The 23722-nt window shown below is 39.4% G+C and overlaps 1 protein-coding gene across 3 annotated transcripts in view; it reads right to left on the minus strand.

The window, feature by feature from the left end:
• map2k5 (mitogen-activated protein kinase kinase 5) overlaps positions 1 to 23722 on the minus strand; it is a 311788-nt gene that overhangs the window by 187573 nt on the left and 100493 nt on the right. For all 3 annotated transcript variants that reach the window (XM_073032634.1, XM_073032633.1, XM_073032635.1), the window contains one exon: positions 16464 to 16528. In XM_073032634.1, coding sequence (XP_072888735.1) covers positions 16464 to 16528 — 65 coding nt within the window. The remainder of the gene's footprint in view (positions 1 to 16463; positions 16529 to 23722) is intronic.

The following is a 23722-nucleotide window of genomic DNA, read 5'->3' on the forward strand; positions in this document are numbered from 1 at the left end:
GTATAATTGTGTTGAATGTTGAGCTGTAGTCAATAAACAGCTGCCTGATATAGGTAATACTACTGTCCAGGTGATCCAAGGCAGAGTGAAGAACCAGTGAAATTGTATCTGCTGTAGCTCTATTTTGGCAATATGCAAATTACATTGGGTCCAGGTCCTTGCTTTGGGTGTCACTTGGTGACAGTCGTTGAGGCAGCTCACCTTACTCTTCTTGGGCACTGATATGTTTGCTGCCCTTTTGAAGCAGGTGAGAACCTCCAGTTGCAGCAGTGAGAGATTGAAGATATCCTTGAACACTCCCACCAGTTGGTTGGTACAGGTTTTCAGACCCTATCAGGTACACCATCAGGGCCTGATTCTTTGAAAGAAACTCTGACATCAGCCTCCAAGACAGAGATCACTGGATCACCTGTGCAGGGATTCACAGAGGTGTATTTTATTCTCCCTTTCAAAGTGTGTATAAAAGGCATTGAGCTCATTTGGGAGTAAAGCATCACAACCATTCATGATGTTAGATTTTGCCTTGTATGAAGTATTGACCTGCAAACCCTGCCAGAGCCGATGTGCATCTGATTCCGTCTCTAACCTCAACTAGAATTTTTTCACCCTTCTGATAGCCTTCCATAGGTTGTACCTGGACTTCCTGTATAGTTTTAGATCACCCATCTTGAATGCCACAGTCTACCCTAAGCAGACTACCTCCTGGATCATCCATGGCTTTTGGTTTGGGTATGTCTGGTATGATCTCAAAGGCATACACACATCCACACTGGCCTTGATGAAACCAAAGACAACTGTGGTGTATTCATTCAGACTCGAAGATGAATCTCTGAATATTGTCCAGTCCACTGACTCAAAGCAGTCCTGTAAGTGCTCCTCTGCCTCCCTTTATCATGCCTCCTCGGTCCTTACCATTGGTGCTGCAGTCTTTCATCTCTGCCTATACGGTGGGAGTAGAAGTACAGCCAGATGATCAGGTTTTCCAAAGTGAGGTTGTGGGATGGCAGTAAGTAGTCTTGATAGTGGTATAACAGTGGAGAATTGTGTTGGCTCCTCTGGTTCCACAGGTGATATGTTGGTGGTAGCTGTTCAGAGGATTATTCAAGTTGGCCTGGTTGAAATACCCTGCAATGATAGGGAAGGCACCAGAATGCATTATTACGTTGCTCATCTCCTCAGTGCCTGCCTGACATTAGCCTGAGGTAAAATGTGCACTGCTACCAGGATGATGGCAGAAAGCTCCATTGGCAGATTTTATCGCCAGATGTTCCAGATTGGATGAGCAGTTTTGAGAAAGAACCACCATTATTTGTACACTTCAATGAGGTAATAATAAAGCATAATTCACTTTCCTTGCCTTTAAAAGACTGAGTTGTCATTTCTTTGCAGAGAATGGTAGAGGTAGCGGGCTGCAACTCTGCATCTGAAATTGCCGGTGTGAGCCATGTTTCCATAAAGCAGAACTCACAGTAATCCCTGATGTTCCTCCAGTACAATAATTTTGCTCTGAGGTCTTCAGTTTTATTTTCCAGACACTGTACATTTACCAGCAGGACAGTTGGGAGCGTAAGTCTAAAGCATCAGCATTTCAATCATACTTGTAGACCAGCTCAGTTTTCCCGCTTCTGTATTCTGAAGGACAACTGCACTCATAACCTGAGTCTGCCTTCTGAGGTTCGACGATTTTGAGTATCAATAGATTTTTTAAACATCTTAAAACAATGCTGGTTACTGAAGTACCCATGGCTGTGGCTGTGGATTTCAGCAGTAGTGGTCCAGAACAGGTATATTTGATGATTCCTATTGGAACTGCAGACAAAGAATCGCCACTTAATGGCACCGTCTTACTGAAAAGAGATTCCCGAGTCCTTTTGTGCCTCTGACTTTTGAATTTTCTCCCCATTTAGAAAATAAACTATGCCTTTATTCCTTCTACCAGAGTGAAAGATCATACAATTCCCTATACTATATTCCATTTACCACATCTATGTCAATTCTCCCAAGCTAAGTCCTTCTTCAGATTCACTGCTTCCTCAACACTACCTGCCCTTCCACCTAACTTTGCATCTTGCTTAAACTTGGCCACAAAGCTATTAGTTCCATTAACCAAAGTAATGACGTATAATGTGAAAAGAAGTGGTCACAACACCGGCCCCTGTGGAACACCACTAGTCATAGATAGCCGACCAGAATTGGCCCCCTCTATTCCCACTCTTTGCCTCCTGCCAGTCAGTCAATCTTCTTCCCACTCTAGTATCTTTCCTATAATACTATTGCTCTTATCTTGTTAAGCGGCCTCTTATGCGGCGTCTTATCTAAGGCCTTCTGAAAATCCAAGTAAACAACATGCACCAGCTCTACTTTTTCTATTCTGCCTGTAATTTCCTTAAAGAATTCCAACAGATTTATCAGACAAGATTTCCCCTTAATGCTGACTTTGGCCTATGCTATCATGTGCCTCCAAGTACCCCGAAACCTCATCTTTAATAACTGACTCCAACATCTTCCCAATCACAGAAGTCAAGCTAACTGGCCTGTAATTTATCTTCTTCTGCTTCCCTCCCTTCTTAAAGAGTCGAGTGACATTGCAATTTTCCAGTCTTCTGGAACCATTTCAGAATCTAGTGATTCTTGAGAGATCATTACAAATGCCACCACAATCTCTTCAGCTACCTCCTTCAGAACCTCAGGGTGTAGTCCATCTAGTCCAGGTGACTTATCTATCTTAAGACCTTTCAGCTTCCCAAGCACTTTCTCCTTAGTTATAGCAATTACATTCACTTCTGTCCCAACACTCTTGAACATCTGGCATACTGCTAGTGTCTTCCACAGTGAAGACTGAAGCAAAATACTTATTAAGCTAGTCCGCTTTTTCTTTGACTCCCATTACTACCTCTTTAGTGTCATTTGCCAGCAGTCCGATATTGGTTCTCACCTCTCATTTACTCTGTATATATTTGAAAAAACTTTGGTATCCTCTTTCTTATTATTGGCTAGCTTATCTTCATATTTCATCTTTACTCATGGCTTTTTAAGTGCCTTCTGTTGGTTTTTAAAAGCTTCCCAATCCTCTAACTTCCCACTAATCTTTGCTATATTATATGCCCTCTCTTTGGCTTTTATGCAGTCTTTGACTTCCATTGCGTCTTTCTCCCTTTAGAATATTCCTTCATCTTTGGGACATATCTTTCCTGTACTTTTCAAATTGCTCCCAGACACTCAAGCCATTGCTGTTCTACCAGCCTCCCAGCATTATCCAAAAGGGTTTACTTGAGGCTAAGCAGAATGGTCATAGAGGAACCTTGCACTGACTGTTACATCCCCTTCTTCTCCTGGTGGTCACCCATCTACTATCTTAAGTGTGCATTCTGGGTGTGACCACCTAAGAAAAAGTCTCATCTATGTGTTTCCAGCATTCCAGATGGTTCTGAGTATATCAAGCTCCACCTCCAGTTTTTGACTTTGTTAGTCAGGAGCTGAGTTGGGTGAACTTCCTGAAGATGTAGTCATCAAGTTGTTAGGTATCCTGCAATCCCATATCTCACAGGAAGAACATTCCACTGTCTTAACTACCTTCCTGTCTACAGTTGTTATTCCTCTTACTTCTCAAACTTAGCCTGTGCCTCTTCTTGCCTAAGCCTGATGAACCAAAGCCTGGCTACTCTAACACTGGCCCACTCCACAATAGCCACTCTGCTTACACTTCACTTCTTTTTATTGGCCACTGCTGACTGCCAAAGAGATTGTTATGATTGCAGGCTGCCAAAAACTTCAGAAAACCCCAACTCTTTTTAAACCTAGCACTACCTCACCAACAAACAACTGCTCACAATGATTGCAGCCTGCCTAAAAATCCAAAAATTTAAACATCTGAGTATTCTATCGTTAGTTGATTCAAACTATGTAAAAATTAAATTAAAGAAAATATTTAAATAAACAATTGAAAAATCTGTAAGTATCCTATCTTTAGTCTTCACAGCCTTGATCTGCCATCTGAAATCAATGGGAAAGAAGCTGCATTAAATCTAATCTGACACAGCTGTTTGAACTGTTTCCACAATGTGAGAGGTGGGGATCTGTTTCACTCATGCTGAAATACAGTTGTGAAAAATAAGAACATCTACCAACAGCTTGTGTGCTTGTGCATGCATCCAGAATTTGATTTTAGATACCCAGCAAAATCTGGAATACTGAATATCATATAGATATTTCTTAGCTTTGAAGATTCAAAATTAATTTTTTTTGTCATACGTTTATCGGAACATTTAGTGAAATGCATTGTTTGCAAGTGTCGCTACACTTCCAGTGCTAACATAGCATGCCCACAATTTACTAATCCTAATCCAGACATCTTTGCAATTTGGAGGGAAAACGGAGCACCCAGAGGATACCCACGTGGTCATGGGGAGAACTTACAAACTCCTTACACAGCAGTGGGAATCAAACCCCATAGCTTCGGCTGTATTAGCATTACGCTAACCGCTTTGCTACCGTGCCATCCCTTGGCTCAGTAACTATGTACATAAACTTACCCAGACATAAAAGTTATATTCACACTGTACAAGGCTAACATTAATATCAGACTATGCCCTGTTTCACAATCTGAATATAAAACAGCTGAGGAATATTAACACCAACAGGGAAGAAGGGAGGAGCTTAGGAGGACAATGGCGCCTAACAACGAATCCTTTGTTTGCATCTTCGGAAACAGCTCTATTTCTATCTTCAATATCATGACTTTTCCCTTTCAAGGTTCTCTTGAGGACCTTGTCCCGAAGTTACATGCTGACTTCGGTTGCGAAGAAAAAGAATTTCAGGATGTATACTGTATACATTTCCCTGACATTAAATATATCTTTGAAACCAACTGAAAAAAAGGTAGCTGTATCCAGGCAGAGCAGTTTAACATTTGAACATGTGGCTCCACACAATTCACTATAAGAAACCATAAACACCAAAGTCAAAGTAAGATTTATTATCAAAATGTTATATACTACCTTGAGATTCACTTACTTGCAGGCATTTACAGGAAAATAAAGAAATACAATAGAATTTATCAAAAACCATACATAAACAAAACCTGACATACAACCAATGTGCAAAAGACAAATTCTGCAAATAAAACATCTAATACTGAGAACATAAGTTGTAAGAAAGTGGATCTTCATGTTGAGTTGTGGTGAGTAAGGTTATCCAGGCTGGTAGCAATAATTGTTGCTGAACCTGGTGGTATAGAGGATCTAAGGCTTTTGTACTTCCTGCCTGATGGTAGAAGAGAGCATGACTAGTAACGACAGGGGTCCTTGTTGATGGATGCTGCTTTATTGTGGCAGTGCTCCATGTATGGATAAAAACACAGGCAATGCTGGAAAGACTCTGACAGTTACTAGAATGAGTCTCATTTAGTGTAAAAGTATCCAGAGACTGAATTCCATTTATGTAGAGCCTCATCAGGTTTCATTTGTTTGTACATGCAAACCAAAAGTACAACTTGCAGATCAGATACCAATAAACCGATGTGACAAATGACCAATAAATGTGTTTTTAAGGTGTTACCTGAATGAGTAATATCAATCAGGAACTTGCACCTGCCACCTATCTATCAGAGTGAATGACCTTTGGTTTAAAATGTAATTTAAAGAAAGCACTTCTAACAATTTAGCACCCTCTCAGTCACGCACTTTGGTGTGATTTTAGATAATATAACAATGCTAAATAAAAACAGATGATGCAAACTTGAAAATATATATTTTTAAATCACATTTCAACAATGCTTCAGTTCTGGGCCTGGAAGCTATTTCCTTTAACCAGAAGAATTAATTTATCTGTCTATTTATTTACATAAGGAGTTTGTCTTTAGTGCAAATGGGAAAATTGGATAATTTGTTGTTTAAATATTTAAAGAAGAAAAATTTTAAGCTTCAATAGCCTGGCAAACTGCCCAAACATCTAAACAAACAGTAAAAACCCACTGTAAATAACATTTCTTTTAAACATCAGCTAAATACACACTTCAATACTGCTTTACAAAGTCTTCTGCAAAATTACTGTAACTAACAAGCAGAAATTTATCAGCTTCAGCTAAAATCAATTGCTTAAATCAATTCTAACACTGCTAGTGTGTAAGAGGCCCACTGGCAATTTAGGTAAATTACACCATGTAAATGCTTTTGCCTTAATTGAACAGTTTTATCAAGCTGGCTCTCAATGCTGTCCACACAGCTTAGACTGAATCTGTCTACATCTAAACATAAACACATTCTATAACTGGATGGAAAGGTTTTGTTTAAACTCGTCACTTGAAAGCTTCACAACTGATTACAGTGTTGCTAAAATAGTTCCATTAACAGCTAGATAGATAAACAGATGGAATATGTTCCACGAAAATTGAAAATAAATATAAATCAGCCCTAACGTGGTCATAACCTTCATTTGAATTAAACTGCCTCAAAACTTGAAGTTTAAAATTTATTGTACTCTTAAATTTTGTTCCAGAATTATCATACAAAACTTCATCAGTCTTTACAAACAGAACTGGAAATGCTGGAATCTGAAACAAAGACAAAAATATCAGAAAAACTCATCCAATTAAATAGCATCTTTAGAAATTTCTGCCAGCTCCAATGTGATCCTGCTGCCTGTCATATTCCACCGCTACTCCTCTCCACTGCTCACTTTGAAACTCCCATGTCTGATCTTCGGTCACCATTAAACATATCCACAAGAAAGCAGCACCCATTATCAAGCACCTTCGCCATGCTCTCTTCTCACTGCTGCCATTGGGAAGGAAGTACAGGAATCTTACATCCCACATGACCAGAACAGTTATTACCCTTCAGCCATCAGGCTCCTGAACCAGCGTGGACAACTTCACTCATTACAACAATAATCACTGAACACAACCTATATTTCAAGGTCACTACAACTCAAGTTCTCAATATTTATTTTCTTGGCATTTGTGCCGTTTGCCTTTTTTTTGCACCTTGGTTGTTTGTCAGTCTTTATGTAGTTTTTCATTGATTCAATTATACTTCTTCATTCTACTGTGAATGCCTGCAAGAAAATTAATCTCAGTGTAGTATATAGTGACAGATAGGTACTTTGATAATAAATTCACTTTGAACTTTGATTCTGAACTCATCAGTCCCCATCCTCTAACACTTTCCCATACAACAAGAGGAGATGCAATGTCCACTCATTCGCTTCTTCTCTACTACCATCAAGGTGCCCAAACAATCACTCTTCTACTCTGATCCATTACATGCACTACTCAGCAGAGAAACTAAAAGCTGATTGCCTCTCAGAGCACCTGCACTCAGTCTGCCACTCCTGTCGTATGCCATTTCATAATTCACACTGCTTTCTGACCTATGTCTAAGACCTCCTCTACTGATAACTGAAACTCGTAGAACATCCCCAACAGCCCATGATGTTATGCTGAATTTAAGAGCAGAGAGGTTATGCTGCAACTGTACAAGGTACTGGTGAGGCTGCAACTGCAGTACTATGTGCAGTTGTGATTTCCTTACTTGAGGAAAGATAAGTTGGTTTTGGAGGCAGTGCAGAACAGGTTCATGGAAAAAAAAAACGCCAGTGTTTGATTACATGATAAATATTAAAAAAAGAACAATTCTTGCATAGTTCTTGCATAAGAGCATTAGAGGCACATACTTTTACAACAAAAACAAAAGAGATTTTGCAGTTTCTGGAAACCTTGAGCGAACACAAAATGCTGGAGGAACTCAGCAAATATAGCAGCATTATAGAGGGGAGTAAGCAGTCAACATTTTGAGCTGGGGCCCTTCATCAGGTCTGGAAAGGAAAGGGACAGAAGCCAGAATAAAATCATCTTCGTAGTACTCTGTGGTTCATGCCTGATGATCTTGTAATTTAAAACCCCATAGACACACTTCATACAAATTGTTACAGAGTCGGAAAAGTTCCTATCGTTCAGTAGAAACAATACATATGTGGTGAGCTGCTTGTTAGTAGATCAAAGATATAGACTGATCAACAGTCTTCCGACTTCAGTTGTCAGTGAGCAAGAAGCAATGAACCCAGAATTGATTAGAGTTTAAGGTAAAAGAACCCCCAGGGACAAGTGATAATAATATGATTGAATTCATCCTGAATTTTCAGAAGGAGCAGCTAAAGTCAGATGTATCAGAATTACACTGAAGTAAAGGGAATTACAGAGACATAAGAGAAGAGTTGGCCAGAATTGATTGGAAGGGAACACTGGCAGGGATGATGGCAAAGGAACAATGGCTGGAATTTTTGGAAGCAATTCGGAAGGCACAGTATATATATATATATATCTAAAGAGGAAGAAGTATTCTAAAGGAAAGTTGACACAACCATGCTAACAAGAGAAGTCAAAGCCAACATAAGAGACAAATAGAAGGTATATAATAGAGCAAAAATTAGTAGGAAGATAGAGGATTGGGAAGCTTTTAAAAACCAACAGAAGGCAACTAAAAAGACATTACGAAGGTAAAGAGAGAATACAAAAGTAAGCTAGCCAATAATATTAAAGAGGATGCCAAAAGTTTCTTCAAATACATAAAGTGTAAGAGGGAGGTGAGAGTGGATATCAAACTGCAGGAAAACAATGCTGGAGAGGTAGTAGTGGGGAACAACGAAATGGTGGACAAACTGAGTAAATATTTTGAGTCAGTCTTACTGTGGAAGTTTCAGGTGTCAGTGTGAAGTGTGTGAAGTTACCATTAAGTCGAGAGAAAGTTCTGGGAAACTGAAAACTGAAGGTAGATAAGTCTCCTGGACCAGATGGTGTACATCCCAGGGTTCCGAAAGAAGTGGCTGAAGAGATCGTGGAGGCAGTAGTAATGAACTTTCAATAATCACTAGGTTCTGGAAGACAGGAAAGTTACAAATGTCATTCCACTCATCACGAAGGGAGAAGAAAGCTAAAAGCCAGCTAGCCTGACCTCAGTGCTTGGAAGGTATTGGAGTCGATTACTAAGGACGAGGTCTCAAGGTACTTCGAGGCACATGATAAAATAGGCCGTAGTCAGCATGGTTTCCTCAAGGGAAAATCTTGCCTAACAAATCTGTTGGAATTCTTTGAAGAAATAACAAGCAGGATAGACAAAGGAGAACCGGTTGATGTTGTGTACTTAGATTTTCAGAAGGACTTTGACAAGGTGCCACACATGAGGAGGCTGCTTAATTAGCTACGAGCCCATGGTATTACAAGAAAGAATCTTGCATGGATAAAGCAATGGTTGATTGGCAGAAGGCAAAGAGTGGGAATAAAAGGAGCCTTTTCTGGTTGGCTGCCAGTAACTAAAGGTGTTTCACAGGGATCTGTGTTGGGACTGATTCTTTCTACATTATATATCAATGATTTGGATGGTAGAATTGATGGCTTTCTTGCAAAGTTTGCAGATGATATGAAAACAGGTGGAGGGGCAGGTAGTTTTGAGGAAGTAGAAAGGGTACATAAAGACTTAGACAAACTTGGAGAATGGGCAAAGAAATGGCAGATGGAATACAGTGTTGGGAAGTGTATGGTCATGCACTTTGGTAGAAGAAATGAAAGAGTTCACCATTTTCTAAATGAAGAGAAAATACAAAAGACTGAGGTGTAAAGAAAGGGACCTGAGAGTCCTTGTGCAGGATTCCCTAAAGGTTAATTTGCAAGTTGAGTCTGTGGTGCAGAAGGCAAATGCAATGTTAGCATTTATTTCAAGAGAACTAGAATATAAAAGCAAGGATGTAATGTTGAAACTTTACAAAGCACTGGTGAGGCCTCACTTGGATATTGCCAGCAGTTTTATAACCATATGACAATTACAGCACGGAAAACAGGCCATCTCGGCCCTTCTAGTCCGTGCCGAATGCTTACTCTCACCTAGTCCCACTGACCTGCACTCAGCCCATTAACTTAGAAAGGATGTGGGCCCCTTTGGGCCCCTTAACTTAGAAAGGATGTGCTGAAACTGCAGAGGGTTCAAAGGAGGTCCACAAAAATGATTCCAGGATTGATGGCTTGATATATTAAGTGCATTTGATGGCTCTAGGCCTGTATTCATTAGAATTCAGCAGAATGAGGGGTGATCTCATTGAAACCTATCAAATGGTGAAAGGCCTCGATAGAGTGGATGTGGAGAAAATGTTTCCTATGGGGGGGGGGGGGGGGGGGAAGAATCTAAGACCAGAGGACACAGCCTCAGAATAGAGAGGTGTCCTTTTAGAATGGAGATGAAGAGGAATTTCTTTAGCCAGAATGTGGTGAATCTGTGAATTTGTTGCCATAGCTAGCAATGGAGGCCATGTCTTTATGTATATTTAATCAGAGGTTGACAGATTCTTGACTGGTCAGGATATAAAAGGATACAGGGAAGAGGCAGGTGATTGAGACTGAGAGGAAAATTGGATCAGTCACGAAGAAATGGCAGAGCAGACTCAATGGGCCAAATGGCCTAATCCTGCTCTGATATCTTATGGTCTGATGGTATTTGCATTAAAGGTAGAGGGGAAGCCCAATGGAGAGGAACTCAATAATGGGATTCACCTGAGTGCAATCCCAGCCCAGACTGGTATTATTAAAACCTTGTTCTTCTGGCAGTCTATCAACAAATACACCTCTGAACAAGGCCAATTATTTTGTTACTCACAGTGTTATTTAGTACATGTCTGATGCAGAAATCATGTCAGATACAGGAAGTGTTTTGTGACCTCAGGTACCCAGTCAAACTTCCATCAACCTTAAAGTTTTATCTGAAAGTAACACCATAAGACATAAGAGCAGAATAAGGCCATTTGGCCTATTGAGTCTTCTCTGCCATTCCACCATGACTGATTTATTTTCCCTCTCAAATGCATTCTTTGGCTTTTTCTCCCATTGCTTTTGAAACCCCGATTAATCAAGAACGCATCAACCTCTATACACAAAAACTTGGCCTCCACAGCCAGCTGTGGCAATGAATTCCACACATTCACCACCCTCTGACTAAAGAAATTCCACCTTATCTCTGTTCTAAAAGGACATTATTCTACTCTGAGGCTGTGCCCTCTGTCTTTTGACTCCCTCACTATTAGAAACATCCTCTCTACATCCACTCTCTCTAGGCATTTCAATATTCAGTAGCTTTCAATGAGATCCCCGTCATTCTTCTAAAATTCCAGCAAGTACGGTCCTAGAGCCATCCAAAGCTCCTCACCTCAACCATTTCATTCCCAGGATCACTCTCGTGAAATTCCTCTAGATCATCTCCAATGCCGACAGACACTTTCTTAGATAAGGGGCCCAAAGCTGCTCACAATACTCCAAATGTGGTCTTACCAGCGCCTATAAAGCCTCAGTCCTTGCTTTTATATTGCACTAGTGGTTCAGTGTAGGAGAGAAAACCAAAAGCTTCTCAATTTCCAAGCCAAAGCTTTAACAATTATTTTAGTACAAAAATCTCACAGAAGCAGAAATTGTCACCAGACATTTTTCAATGAGGAGGTTCTCCATTGTGGTACATGCAAAACAAAGTTTCTAACTGTCATCAGCAAAAAAAAAAGTGCAATTATTGTCATAGATCAAACTATTTAAAGCTCAGTTCACTTCAATTTGAAATGAACTAAGACATGGGAAAATAAATGTGTTCACTTTGTGCTCAGGTTAGAACAATGAGGCAAATGGTTTGGAAAAGGATACCCTTTAGCATATGGAAAGTTATATATAATATTTGCAAGTTAATAACCCAAAACTCCTCCAAGAGGATCATGACCTTGTCATGGTTTGGAGGCCTGCATGTCCCATGACCCAGAGAGCTCTGCAGGCTGGAGACCCTACCTATGCTTTGGCTGTAGGTAGGGTCACCCATGCTAAATAGGTCAAAGGGTAGAAGCCAGACTAAGACTGGTCCACCAATCTTCCAGGTATGGGGCTTCAGCTCAGGGTTAACAACCCTGACTGGTCAAACAAAACTGTTACAGAAACAGCACTGAAAAATCCCTCTACTTTGATGGTGCTCGACAGCAACTCCTTCAAACTCATCTGTGAAAACAACTTAATTGCAACCTTTAATGTCTTTATTTTTCCTTGCCAAGGAGGATGGTTTTCTATCGATGACTCGGACCTAGAGCTACACTCAAACTTCAGTTCTTTGCAGTAGTGGGAATCATCTCTCAGGGATCATCAACTGGCCATTTTTTGATATCCCAGGGACGTGGACTAGAATACAAGCATGCCTTCGGGGTTCCAAGGCTTTGTGGCCCTGAGGACAAGGCGATTCTATGCCAGTGCCGCTGAATGAAGCGTCATGGGAAAAACAATGAATCAGCTATCATGGGCTCTGTACCCGGTGAATCATGCACTCTCTTTTTCGTGTTGGTAGGGGAAAGCTGCTGCTGATTCTTTAGTTGGGAACTCAGGAAAAAAAAGCGACACGGCAGACTTTAACACCTCAAATCAACAAGCTGTCTGTCTTTGTTAGTCTCCCCTCTTGCTGTGAAAGGATGACATCTCTCTGCCCCTTTATTAGGGACAGAGAGAGCCCATGGTATGTCGAATTGTCAGGTGAACGATTAGTTTTATTGTACTGCAGATCATGGTTCTTTTTGGGGGCTTTGCTATTGCTTGATTGGTGGGTTGAGGGTAACTGATGCTTTTTTTTGCTGAAGTAAGTTGGGAAGGGGAGGGTCATTGCTTTGCTGCTGCTTGTGCGTGGAGGGGGGCGTAGGGGGTGATTTGCAGTTCTAACGTTTTTACTGTCACTCATTCTTTGGGGCACTCTTCTGTTTTTGTGGATGTCTGCGAATAAGAATAATTTCAGGTTCGATATTGTATACCTTCTCTGATATTAAATGCAACTATTAAACTACTGAACATCTGTGTGAGACAGTATCCCTGAGTCTCTGACTGGGACTTGCAAGACTGACAGTAAACCAAGTAGAAGCTATTGGCACTATGAAAGAAGCTGTAAACGCCACCAAAGATGGAGGATCTCATTGCTGTCCTAAATGCCAGTGATATAATAGGCAAAAGAAGAAGAAGAACCCAAAACTTTATGAATTGTGATATGTCCAGTTTTTAAAGACTGCAGCTGTAAAACAGAATTTGTTATTGAATGATGGAACAAATTCTCCAGAACTTATACAGATCACTGTTCAAAGTATCCTGACTGGATGCATCATAGTCTGGTACAGCAATTCAAATCACAGAAATGTAACTCTGCCCAATACATCATTGTCACAAACTTACCCCCATCTGTAATATCAATAGGAGGCGCTGCCTCAAGAAGGCAATATCTATCATCAAAAATCCCAGCATCCAGACCATGCCATCTTCTCACAGCTACCACTGGGAAGGAGGCACAGAAGCCTTTAGTTCTACAACGCCAGGTTGGAGAAGAACAGATAGTTCTCTTCAACCATTTAGTTCTTGAACCAACCAGTAAAACCCTAATCACCACACACAAAATGCTAGAGGAACTCAGCAGGCCAGGCAACATCTATGGAAAAGAGTACAGTTGATGTTTCGGTCCAAGACCCTTCATCAGGACTGGAGAAAAAAAGATGAGGAGCCAGAGTCAGAAGATGGGGGGAGGGGAGGAAGAAACACAAGGTGATAGGTGAAACAGGGAGGGAGGGGGGCTACTGGGTGTAGTAAAGAGCTGGAAAGTTGATTGGTGAAAGATTTACAGGGCTGGAGAAGGGGGAATCTGATAGGAGAGGACAGAAGGCCATGGAAGAAAGAAAAGGGGAACACCAGAGGGAGGTGATGGGCTGGTATGGAGATAAGGTGAGAGAGGGAAAAGGGAATGGAGTAATAGTAAAGGATGGGGGGGGGGGTCATTATTGCAGTTTTGAGAATTTGAGGTTCATGCCATCAGGTTGGAGGCTACCCGTAAGGAATATAATACCCACACTCCAACTTGAGTGTGGCCTCATCAGTGACATTAGAGGAGACCATGGACTGACATGTTGGAATGGGAATGGGAATGGGAAGTGGAATTAAAATGGGTGGCCACTGGGAGATCCTGCTTTTTCAGCCGGATGGAGCATCAAGGTGCTCAACGAAGCGGTCTCCCAATCTATGTCAGGCCTCACCACCCATTCCTAGTTTTACCTATCACTTTGTGTTTCTTCCTCTCCTCCCCCCCCCCCCCTCCCTTATTCTGACTCCTTATCTTTTTTCCTCCAGTCCTGATGAAGGGTCTCGGCCTGAAACATCAACTGTACTCTTTTCCATAGATACTCCCTGGCCTGCTAAGTTCCTCCAGCATTTTGTGTGTGTTGCTTGGATTTCCAGTATCTGCAGATTTTCCTTGCTTGTGATTGGGAACCCCTAATCACGACAGCTTAGCAACACTTCACACTAAAATGGACATTGTGTTCTTTTTGTTCTAAATATGTATAATTTAAGTTTAATTTATGGTGGTGGGGGTGCATTTAGCACAGCTACAGGGAGATTGGTGGGGAAGAACAAGCAGCCAAGCGAGTCATAGAAAGAGTGATCCCTGCGGAAAATGGAGAAAGGGTGTGAGAGAAAGATAGGCTTGGTGGTGGGATCCCGTTGGAGATGGCAGAAGTTGCAGAGTATGATGTGTTGTTGGCGGTTACAACTTCTGCCATCTCCAATGGGATTGCACCAGGCACATGCCTCACACCCCCTAAACATTTTCAGCAGGGATCACTCTCCACATGACTCCCTTCATATCATATATAGTATGTACATTATATATGCTTTATATCTATTGCTCATTTAATGGAGAGAGATAGCCAAAACCTTACAAGAAAACACATTAACAAATACTGTGTTGGCAGACTGAGAAAGGAGGGAAAAAAACTTGGGAGTGATATGGATGAACAGAAGATAAACATTTGGAACTGTTACTCATTACTGCACCAAAGCTGCTGATTTCATGTCTCTTGTTCCTTTAAGTGTAGTGAAATTCCTGGACATACAATAAACTATAACTATTACTGCCAGATTAATTTCACATCATTTCTTGTTTATATCTCATAAAAATAAATCCAATATCAATAAAAATTAAGCAATGGATATTTAAATGTTTTCTGGATTATATTTAGAAAATCCTTAATTTTCACTGGGTTTACACTTTGAGGACTTTGGCAGTATCTCTCTACTTAACCATCAGGAAGGACACAAACGATTTGTTGCTCCTTTCGATATGAAACTGTCTTGTTTTTGCTCAGTACTGCTGCTCCACTGCGAAGTGCTATGATAAAGAGCATAAACAGCAAGCCTGCTGTGTTTTAAGACCATTACTGCGCCAGCTCATTGTGCGTCATCCGCTTCCCTTGTTTATTTTCACAAGGAAAGGTATTGGTGGATATTAGAGAAAATATAGTCATTAAAAAATCCGACTGTATTATGCAGCCGTTTACATATAAAAGCCTTTCAACTGCAACATGAATACATTTGCACAACAACAACTAGTGTCTGGCATGAACATATAGTCAAGTGTGTCATTTACATTCAAAGCAAGAAAGTGATTAAAACTGCCCACGTACTGGTGATACTCAACTGCAGAAAGTACTTGATAAGAAAGATAGCAAGAAGAAAATTCAAGTGTTTGTTCTTTACTCCCCATCACATCCTTTGTTATTTGCTCTAATAAGCTAAAACGAGTCAAAGAAACTAAAAATATTACACACCTAGCCTATTACCTTCACAAAACAAAAGCAGCACGGTTGATGCAATGAAATTTTACTCACTACCATATACAAGATAGATTGCTGTGTGGACTGATTGTAACTGTACTCAATTGAGTGAAAAGCTATTTGCGCAGCATAATGGGCATCTGGGAGGGCGATTACATAGAAGTGTTGAGACAAGAACCTCAGTTTTCGGTTAGTCTGGAAGCTGTACTCACTAACAGTATGCAAGCTTTGCCTGCTTGGTAAGCCCTAACTCACTCTTGCCATCCACAACCCCAACATTTATTTTAAAATCCTGTCAATTAATGTTTGGAGCTTGTAGACGGATATCTGGGTACTTTAGGAGAGTGATCGGCTTGAAATTAAAGAGAAACAACAAAGTAATTCAACCCAGTGCAATAAAATTTAAGTGGTTGTAAAAATAAATGGGTTGTTTTTTAATATACAAGTGCAAACCAGAGTAGACAGTCTCCCTTTAAGCCAAGGTTAGTGCAAACAGTGATCAATACCTCAATCTCAATAAACTATTTCAATAATAGTTGATTCAGGTGGAAACAGGAGTTGAAATTTCTGTTCATCGACCTGTGTCACCTTGTCATGTTTGCTGAACACTGATAATACATCATAGCTGTAATGGAAATGACTAAGTGTAAAGTGTACACAGAAAGGCACCCACAGAATCGCTTTCATTCTTCAACATCAAATCAATATGATATGCATGCCTTCAGCCAAAACCATATGATGGATGCTGGGAGGACATTAAAAAACCCTTTACCAACATTTCTCAATGCATTCTGTGGTAATAGGTAGAGGCAGATACTCACTTGTACACTGTCCCTCCATTGCCATGACCGAGGATATCTCGATACTGAATGTCCTGTTCATTCATCTAAAGGAAGGAAAGGTGAAAAAAAACTAGTAATGTCAGGCAAGCGTATAGAAATGTCAAGGAAAAGTAACTCAAGGCCATAAACAACAAGCATCCAGGTCATTTCAAGTTCAACAGCAAGTGGGGAAAGATCAATACAACATTTGCTGTTCAATTTATAAAAGACAATACCAAGGGACAAAGTGATGGAAAGTTTAATGACAATTTGTTTGCCTGGGTCATTTCATTAATGTTTGATAAAAGATGTCAAAACTGAATGATATAACATGGCTGAGGTGGGTCAGTGTGAGGAACCTAAATAGTTGGGCCGGGGGTTGGGGGAGAAGAGGAAGAAAGCTGACTGGCACCACTTAAACCCTGAGGGCAGTACAAAGGCAAAAAAATGAGAATTCGGTATAAAATCATGCCATTCTGCCTCAAAACTGAAACAATTTAATTTAGCTGAGAGTGGCTTTGGTCTTCATTACAAACAAGTAGGAATGCAGCCATCCTTCAAAGTGTATGTCAGTGCTGTCAAAGTCTGTAGCATTCAATGCCAGTCACATAGAAACTAGAGACAGGTGCTGCTGAAGTGTTAATGTCAAAGACTTCAATTGTCAACTTGGTAAGAGAGTTAAGAAATAACTTCTATGGCATTTTTTCATATAGTTTAAAAAAAGCATTCAGAAATAAAAGTTTAGTTTTCCCCCTTTCTGTTTTATTCCCACACCTTCACTCTTCTTCATAATATCACATAAAGCACATCTAGTAAAAAAGTAGCAAAGCCAGCTTCTGTCTCATTTTAAGCACTTAGGAAGCATTTTTAACTAATCAACTAAATAGATAATTTCCGCAAAATCCTAGGAAAGCCAGCAATTCTATGACAAAGTTCTGGCATTGACCCTGTTAGTGGAGATACCACCGTAAATGCTGAAGACTCAAGCTTACTGGTCTCTCTGACTCAGAAGCTTGCTGCAAATAGCCAGTAAATTACAATGGAGAATGGATACCGCAGATCTATTGTAGAAACAAGAAGTTTATTCAGTTCAATGGAGAAGAAATATCAAGGAGAATGATATATATATATAAAACAGTTAATTCATTTTTAAATGAAATGTTTAGTTAATTGCTTTAATTACTTTTATGTGTGTTTTTTCACTTAAAAGTATTAATCATATTTAAAATTTATAGTCCGTTAGGTGATTATTAATATTTAAATCTTTCAAAATGTCAGGGTCATTTGGAAGCATTTGACAGATCTTATACAGACAGACCTTGGGGTAATGTTAAGATTGTCTGTCAGTTTTTTTTGGCATCCATTTCTGTCTGGTCCACTCATACAATGGCATTAGTTACACTCAGCTCTGCCCCTGTTCAACACCTTGGCATTTAGCACTGTACATTAATATGACATCGAGGGATCCAGAAGCTGCAAGTTCACACTTTTTCTCTTGTGTTCGCAGTGAGTGCAGACCACTTGCTACTGACAGACAGTTCTGGCCTAACATTTGCAATTCAGGTTGAATAGTTGATCACTGCTCATAGTTACTTGAATGGCAAACCTCTGGATATTTGAGATTAATACACCACAAAAGAATGATATACTTTTTTCTTCTTTATATAGCTTTCTAAATATAAACATCTATGAATTCAAATTTATCCAATTCTCTGCTACCCATTTCCTACACTTCTACAAACCCAATCATTAGCCATGATTTGTGCTGAAAATGCTTCTCTAAATTCATTAATCTCATTGCCCTGACTCCTGCCACTCTTCCCTTTTCCTTTTCATGTTTGAGGACAGTACTTAAAGCCCACCTCTAAAACCAAGCATCCACTCACACATCCCCAGACTTATCTACCTTCATTCGCTTACTTGAGCATCCAAAAGGCATTGGAACTTTTCTTCCTTTATCAGAGGCTTTGAATATTAGAAACTGCTATCTTTTTGCAGTTTTTCTTTCAAATTCCTACCATGTTTCTGGTATTATCTGTGAGTGTTCCTTAATTTGTCATTGTTTCTGACGATGTGATGTGATGGCAGTTATCAGTTCTGCTCAACTCACACTCACCATCTAGCTTTATTAGCCTCACTTGTCAAATATACAGTGAAATGAGTTGTTTGCATCAATCACCAACACAATCCGAGAATATGCTGGGGACAGCCTTCAAGTGTTACAACGCTCCGGTGCCAACACAGCATGCCCACAACTTACTAACTCTAACCCGATTGTCTCTAGAATGTGGGAAGAAACAGAAGCACCAAAATAAACCATACAGTCATGGAGAGAACATAGAACTCCTAACAGACAGCAGCAGAATTAAACTTGAGTCATTGGCGCTGTAAAAGCATTATGCCAACCGCTAGGCTATCGTGCACAGAACATAGAACATAGAAAATTACAGCATAGGAACAGGCCATTCAGCCCACAAAGTATCTTTCCATTTTTTTCCCAATGGTAGCCCAGTATCTCAGACAGGTGTAAAATATTGTACACTCTAAGAGTTTGGTAAAAATACTTAATTTTTCATACAGTATTAATTTCAAATGTAAAAAGTGCCAGCTCTGCAACAGCAGAATGCACCTTCCCACAGACCTGGACTTTGTATACTGTTTTAACTATAGGACGGAAGCGTTCTGAGCTTCTTGTATTTCAACAATGATGGCAGCAATTTGAGGCATTTAATTTAATAATCGTACAAAAAGCATTTTGGGACAAAAAAATCCCACTTTGGGTTAAATGTGATTTTTCCTACAAACTGGGAGCAATTCATTGAGTAAATATAGTGGCCACTCACTCAATAAAAATCATACTAATTAACCACAAAAAAATCTCCAGTTACCAAAACACAACGTAGCTGAGCCAAAATAAAAATAAGTTTCTACATACAGTAATTAAACAATATATTGTAAGAAACCTGAAGAAATTATACCATGTATTTATCACAACACTTTTTAACTAAAATTGAATCTCAAGACAATCCTAGCAAATTGCTCAAGCTCCGGAGTCTCATTTTCAAAGCATTATATGCCACCTAGCAATTACCTACCCTACTACAGTATTGGCTTTCTCTTTTGACCTAAACCAACAAGGGGTGAAATAAATTACATTTTATAGTTGGGGGGGGGGGGGGGGCAAAATGCCTGATATTGTAAGATTGCCAAATTATAACAAGATTTTTAAAGCCCTATTTAATATCAAAATATATTTGCCACAATTGATTTATTAAACAACTATTTAATATTATGAAATTTATCAACAGTTAGTTGTAAGTCAATCTAATGTATGTAAAATTCTTTGTATTTAATATCAATATGCTTATTTTTTTAATTTAAAAAAAAAACTTGTTAAAACAATCCCTACAGTTTTTTCATCATTATAGTAACAATTTCAAGAATATTGTGAGCAGTGGAGGAGGTCTAACAAATAATATTTTGTACTGCACCAAGTAATTCAAAAACATATGGGCAAATGCTTCTTATGAACTACTGACACTTTATCAATACTGGAATCAATGGTTGGCATTACCAGTGAGTGACAGATATGAAATAAATATTTATATCACATAACCTGTGTCAATGAAACGCGGCAAAAAGCTATTTTCAACCTGTCAATAGCTGATTTTCCCAATGACAAGCAGGAGAATCATAATTTTAACTTTTTTTAACATCTAATATGAAGTCAATATTGAACTGTCACTGGTAATTTTGTTAAACTACCAGATAGCACATTTTTAATGCTTGGTTATATTATGTCCTGAATTGTACTGAATTGATTCTGTGGCAAACAAACAAGATTGGAGCACTGCCACTACTATCAAATGTCAAGGGGACATCCCTCCATTAGGCTACTCTGTTACAGGTGATATCAAGGGACAGGCGTAAAGAGCAAGCTGGTAATTGTCTGCTTGACACATTCAACTTGAACAACTTGATTCATGAAATGCCAGAAAGGCTTAGCCCATTCCCTTCACAGAGAATGAATACGCATCCAAGATGATTAACTTTTTATCCTAAAAAGTGCGAGGGGAATGTGAACAGCAGTTAGGAAATCAATAAGCATCTTTCATTTGCAGTGACACAGATGTCTCAGTCAATACAACTTAATAAGCAAGCGTGATCACAATGGACAGATGCCCTCCTTCCTCAAAGGTCTCTTAAAATGCTTCATCTTTGCACACTACCTTAAAAGCACCATTAGAATCTATTTACTGTGACCAATTTAAATGCACAAGTCAACAGTAAGTTACATGTAAACAATTATTAAAAACGTAACAGACTTTTTCAAAGCACCTGTTAAAATACTTTAAAACAATTGAAAGGTCCATTAGTTCAGGAATGCAATGCTGGAGCTGACCACTTATGGTAGCCACCATTTGTCTTGGACATTCTGGCTATACACTCAGCAAATAGTAATGTATTCAATACAAAGTCACACTAAATTTCTGGTTTGCTGCTTCTACACTCACATATTTTTAAAAATTCCACTTTTACAATGTACAACTGGCCCTTTGACTGGTCTGCAATTATAATTTCAAGAAAACTCATCTCCAAATGTGGGATTCAACACCTAAACCACAAACAGTAAGGACAGGCGACAACACCTCTGTCACACTGGTGTCCCATAAGGCTGTGCTTTTCACTGTACCTTGGTACATGTGACAGTAATAAAAAAATTAAATTATTTGATCTATATCTATTTTACATGAAAGTAAATGATCTGATCATCAGTAATATCCAAACCAAAATGAACTATACAGAGTACTTTGAATACTGGGAGCAACAGGCTTTACTTGGCAATATATTTCACTATGTCATACCCATAGTTCCCCTAAATATTTAATTTAACTCGACCTATTCACATGAGTAAATGGCTAGTTGATAGAATAAAGACAAAGTCAATTTGTTTATTTTATTTCACCAGCAGGCCCTACCAGCCCAATGAGCCCAAACCACCTAATTACACCCATGTGACTAATTAACCTACGTCTTGGTATTGTACTGGAGCACCTGAAAGAAACCTACAAAGTGATAGGGAGAACATACAAACTTTCTTACAGAAAGTGGTGGAATTGAAACCAAGTTGCTGGAGTTGTAATAGTGTTACAATACTCTACAAGGTCTTAGAAATAAACTATTCTTGGAAGAATCTTCTGAAATTTCTTCCATTTTTAAAAATAGAGCTTAATTATTTAACTAGCAAAATAAGCATGGTATAATATACAGTATATGGTGGCTCCTGCCTCACAGCTTTAGGGGTCTGGGTTCAATCGTGACCTTGGGTCCTCGTCTGTGTAGAGTGTGACATTAACAATCTGATCATGTGGGCTTCTGCTGAGTGGCTCCTCCCACCAGCCCAAAGCTGGCAGGTTAATCAACTACCCTTTAGTCCTGGTAGGTGGCATAAGAATATGTGTGATTTAATAACTTGCAGGGCTATAGGGAAAGAAGGACAGAAGGAATGAGACTGATGTGATTTCTCCACTGGCCTAAACTAGTACATAAATAAGTCAAGAGCATCAAATGTTAACTGTAAATACTTTTAGAAATCAGAACTCAAGGTCACTGGTAATTGACTAAGCAAAGGAAAATGCCTCTTACAGGTGTAGTATGTACACCTCTGCATTTAAATGTGCATTCATGTTCAACACAAAACCTAAAAGAAGAAAAAGCTGATAGAAGAATAACCCAGGTTTTTGCTGACAACCCTTTTTTTTCCTCAGTGAAAGAAACTGGCTTCACTTCCTCTCTTCTCAATAACCCTTTGATTATCTAAAATTATTGGAATGTTTTTATTGCGTCTTTTGCAAGGAAGTCTTATACAAAATAATTATTTATAATTTCTCAAATTTCTCTAGCTGCTGTAATTTTCATTTGAGTATAAAAGCTCTTACTATCTGTTGTTTTACATTATTTGCTAACTTGTTCTTAATATCCTCTTTATAACTTCTTTAAGTCCATGGGAGCTAATCATGCAATATTGCTGTAAAAAGCACAGAACCTTCCTTTGTATGGTACAGACCTCATATGTAGACAATGTAGAGCAATCATATTAGTAAATTCAAGTTGCATAGATCTACATATCTTGTATCAATAACTACAGTGGCATGCAGAAGTTTGGGCACCCTTGGTCAAAATTTCTGTTACTGTGAATAGTTAAGTGAGTAGAAGGTGAACTGATCTCCAAAAGTGATAAAGTTAAAGAAGAAACATTCTTTTCAACATTTTAAGCAAGATTAGTGTATTATTTTCGTTTTGTACAATTTTAGAGTGAAAAAAGGAAAGGAGCACCATGCAAAAGTTTGGGCACCCCAAGAGATTTGAGCTCTCAGGTAACTTTCACCAAGGTCTCAGACCTTAATAAGCTTGTTTGGGCTATGGCTTGTTCACAGTCATCATTAGGAAAGGCCAGGTGATGCGAATTTCAGAGCTTTATAAATACCCTGACTCTTCAAACTTTGTCCCAACAATCACCAGCCATGGGCTCCTCTAAGCAGCTGCCTAGCAATCTGAAAATTAAATAAATGATGCCCACAAAGCAGCAGAAGGCTATAAGAAGATAGCAATGTGTTTTCAGGTAGCCGTTTCCTCCGTTTGTAATGTAATTAAGAAATGGCAGTTAACAGGAACGGTAGAGGTCAAGTTGAGGTCTGGAAGACCAAGAAGACTTTCTGAGAGAACTGCTCATAGGATTTCTAGAAAGGTAAATCAAAACCCCCATTTGACTGCAAAAGACCTTCAGGAAGATTTAGCAGACTCTGAAGTGGTGGAGCACTGTTCTACTGTGCAGTGACACCTGCACAATTATAAACTTCATGGAAGACGCATCAGAAGAAAACCTTTCCTGCGTCCTCACCACAAAATTCAGTGTCAGAAGTTTGCAAAGGAACATATAAACAAGCCTGATGCAGTTTGGAAACAAGTCTTGTGGACTGATGAAGTTAAAACAGAACTTTTTGGCCACAATGAGCAAAAAGGGTGCAGAATTTCATGAAAAGAACACCTCTCCAACCGTTAAGCAGGGGGGTGGATCGATCATGCTTTGGGATTGTGTTGCAGCCAGTGGCACGGGAAACATTTCACTGATAGAGGGAAGAATGAATTCAATTAAATACCAGCAAATTCTGGAAGCATCACACAGTCTGTAAAAAAGCTGAAGATAAAAAGAGGATGGCTTCTACAACAGGATAATGATCCTAAACACACCTCAAAAT

This window comes from Hemitrygon akajei, chromosome 30 (assembly GCF_048418815.1).
Source record: "Hemitrygon akajei chromosome 30, sHemAka1.3, whole genome shotgun sequence".
In the NCBI taxonomy this organism is placed as follows: Eukaryota; Metazoa; Chordata; class Chondrichthyes; order Myliobatiformes; family Dasyatidae; genus Hemitrygon; species Hemitrygon akajei.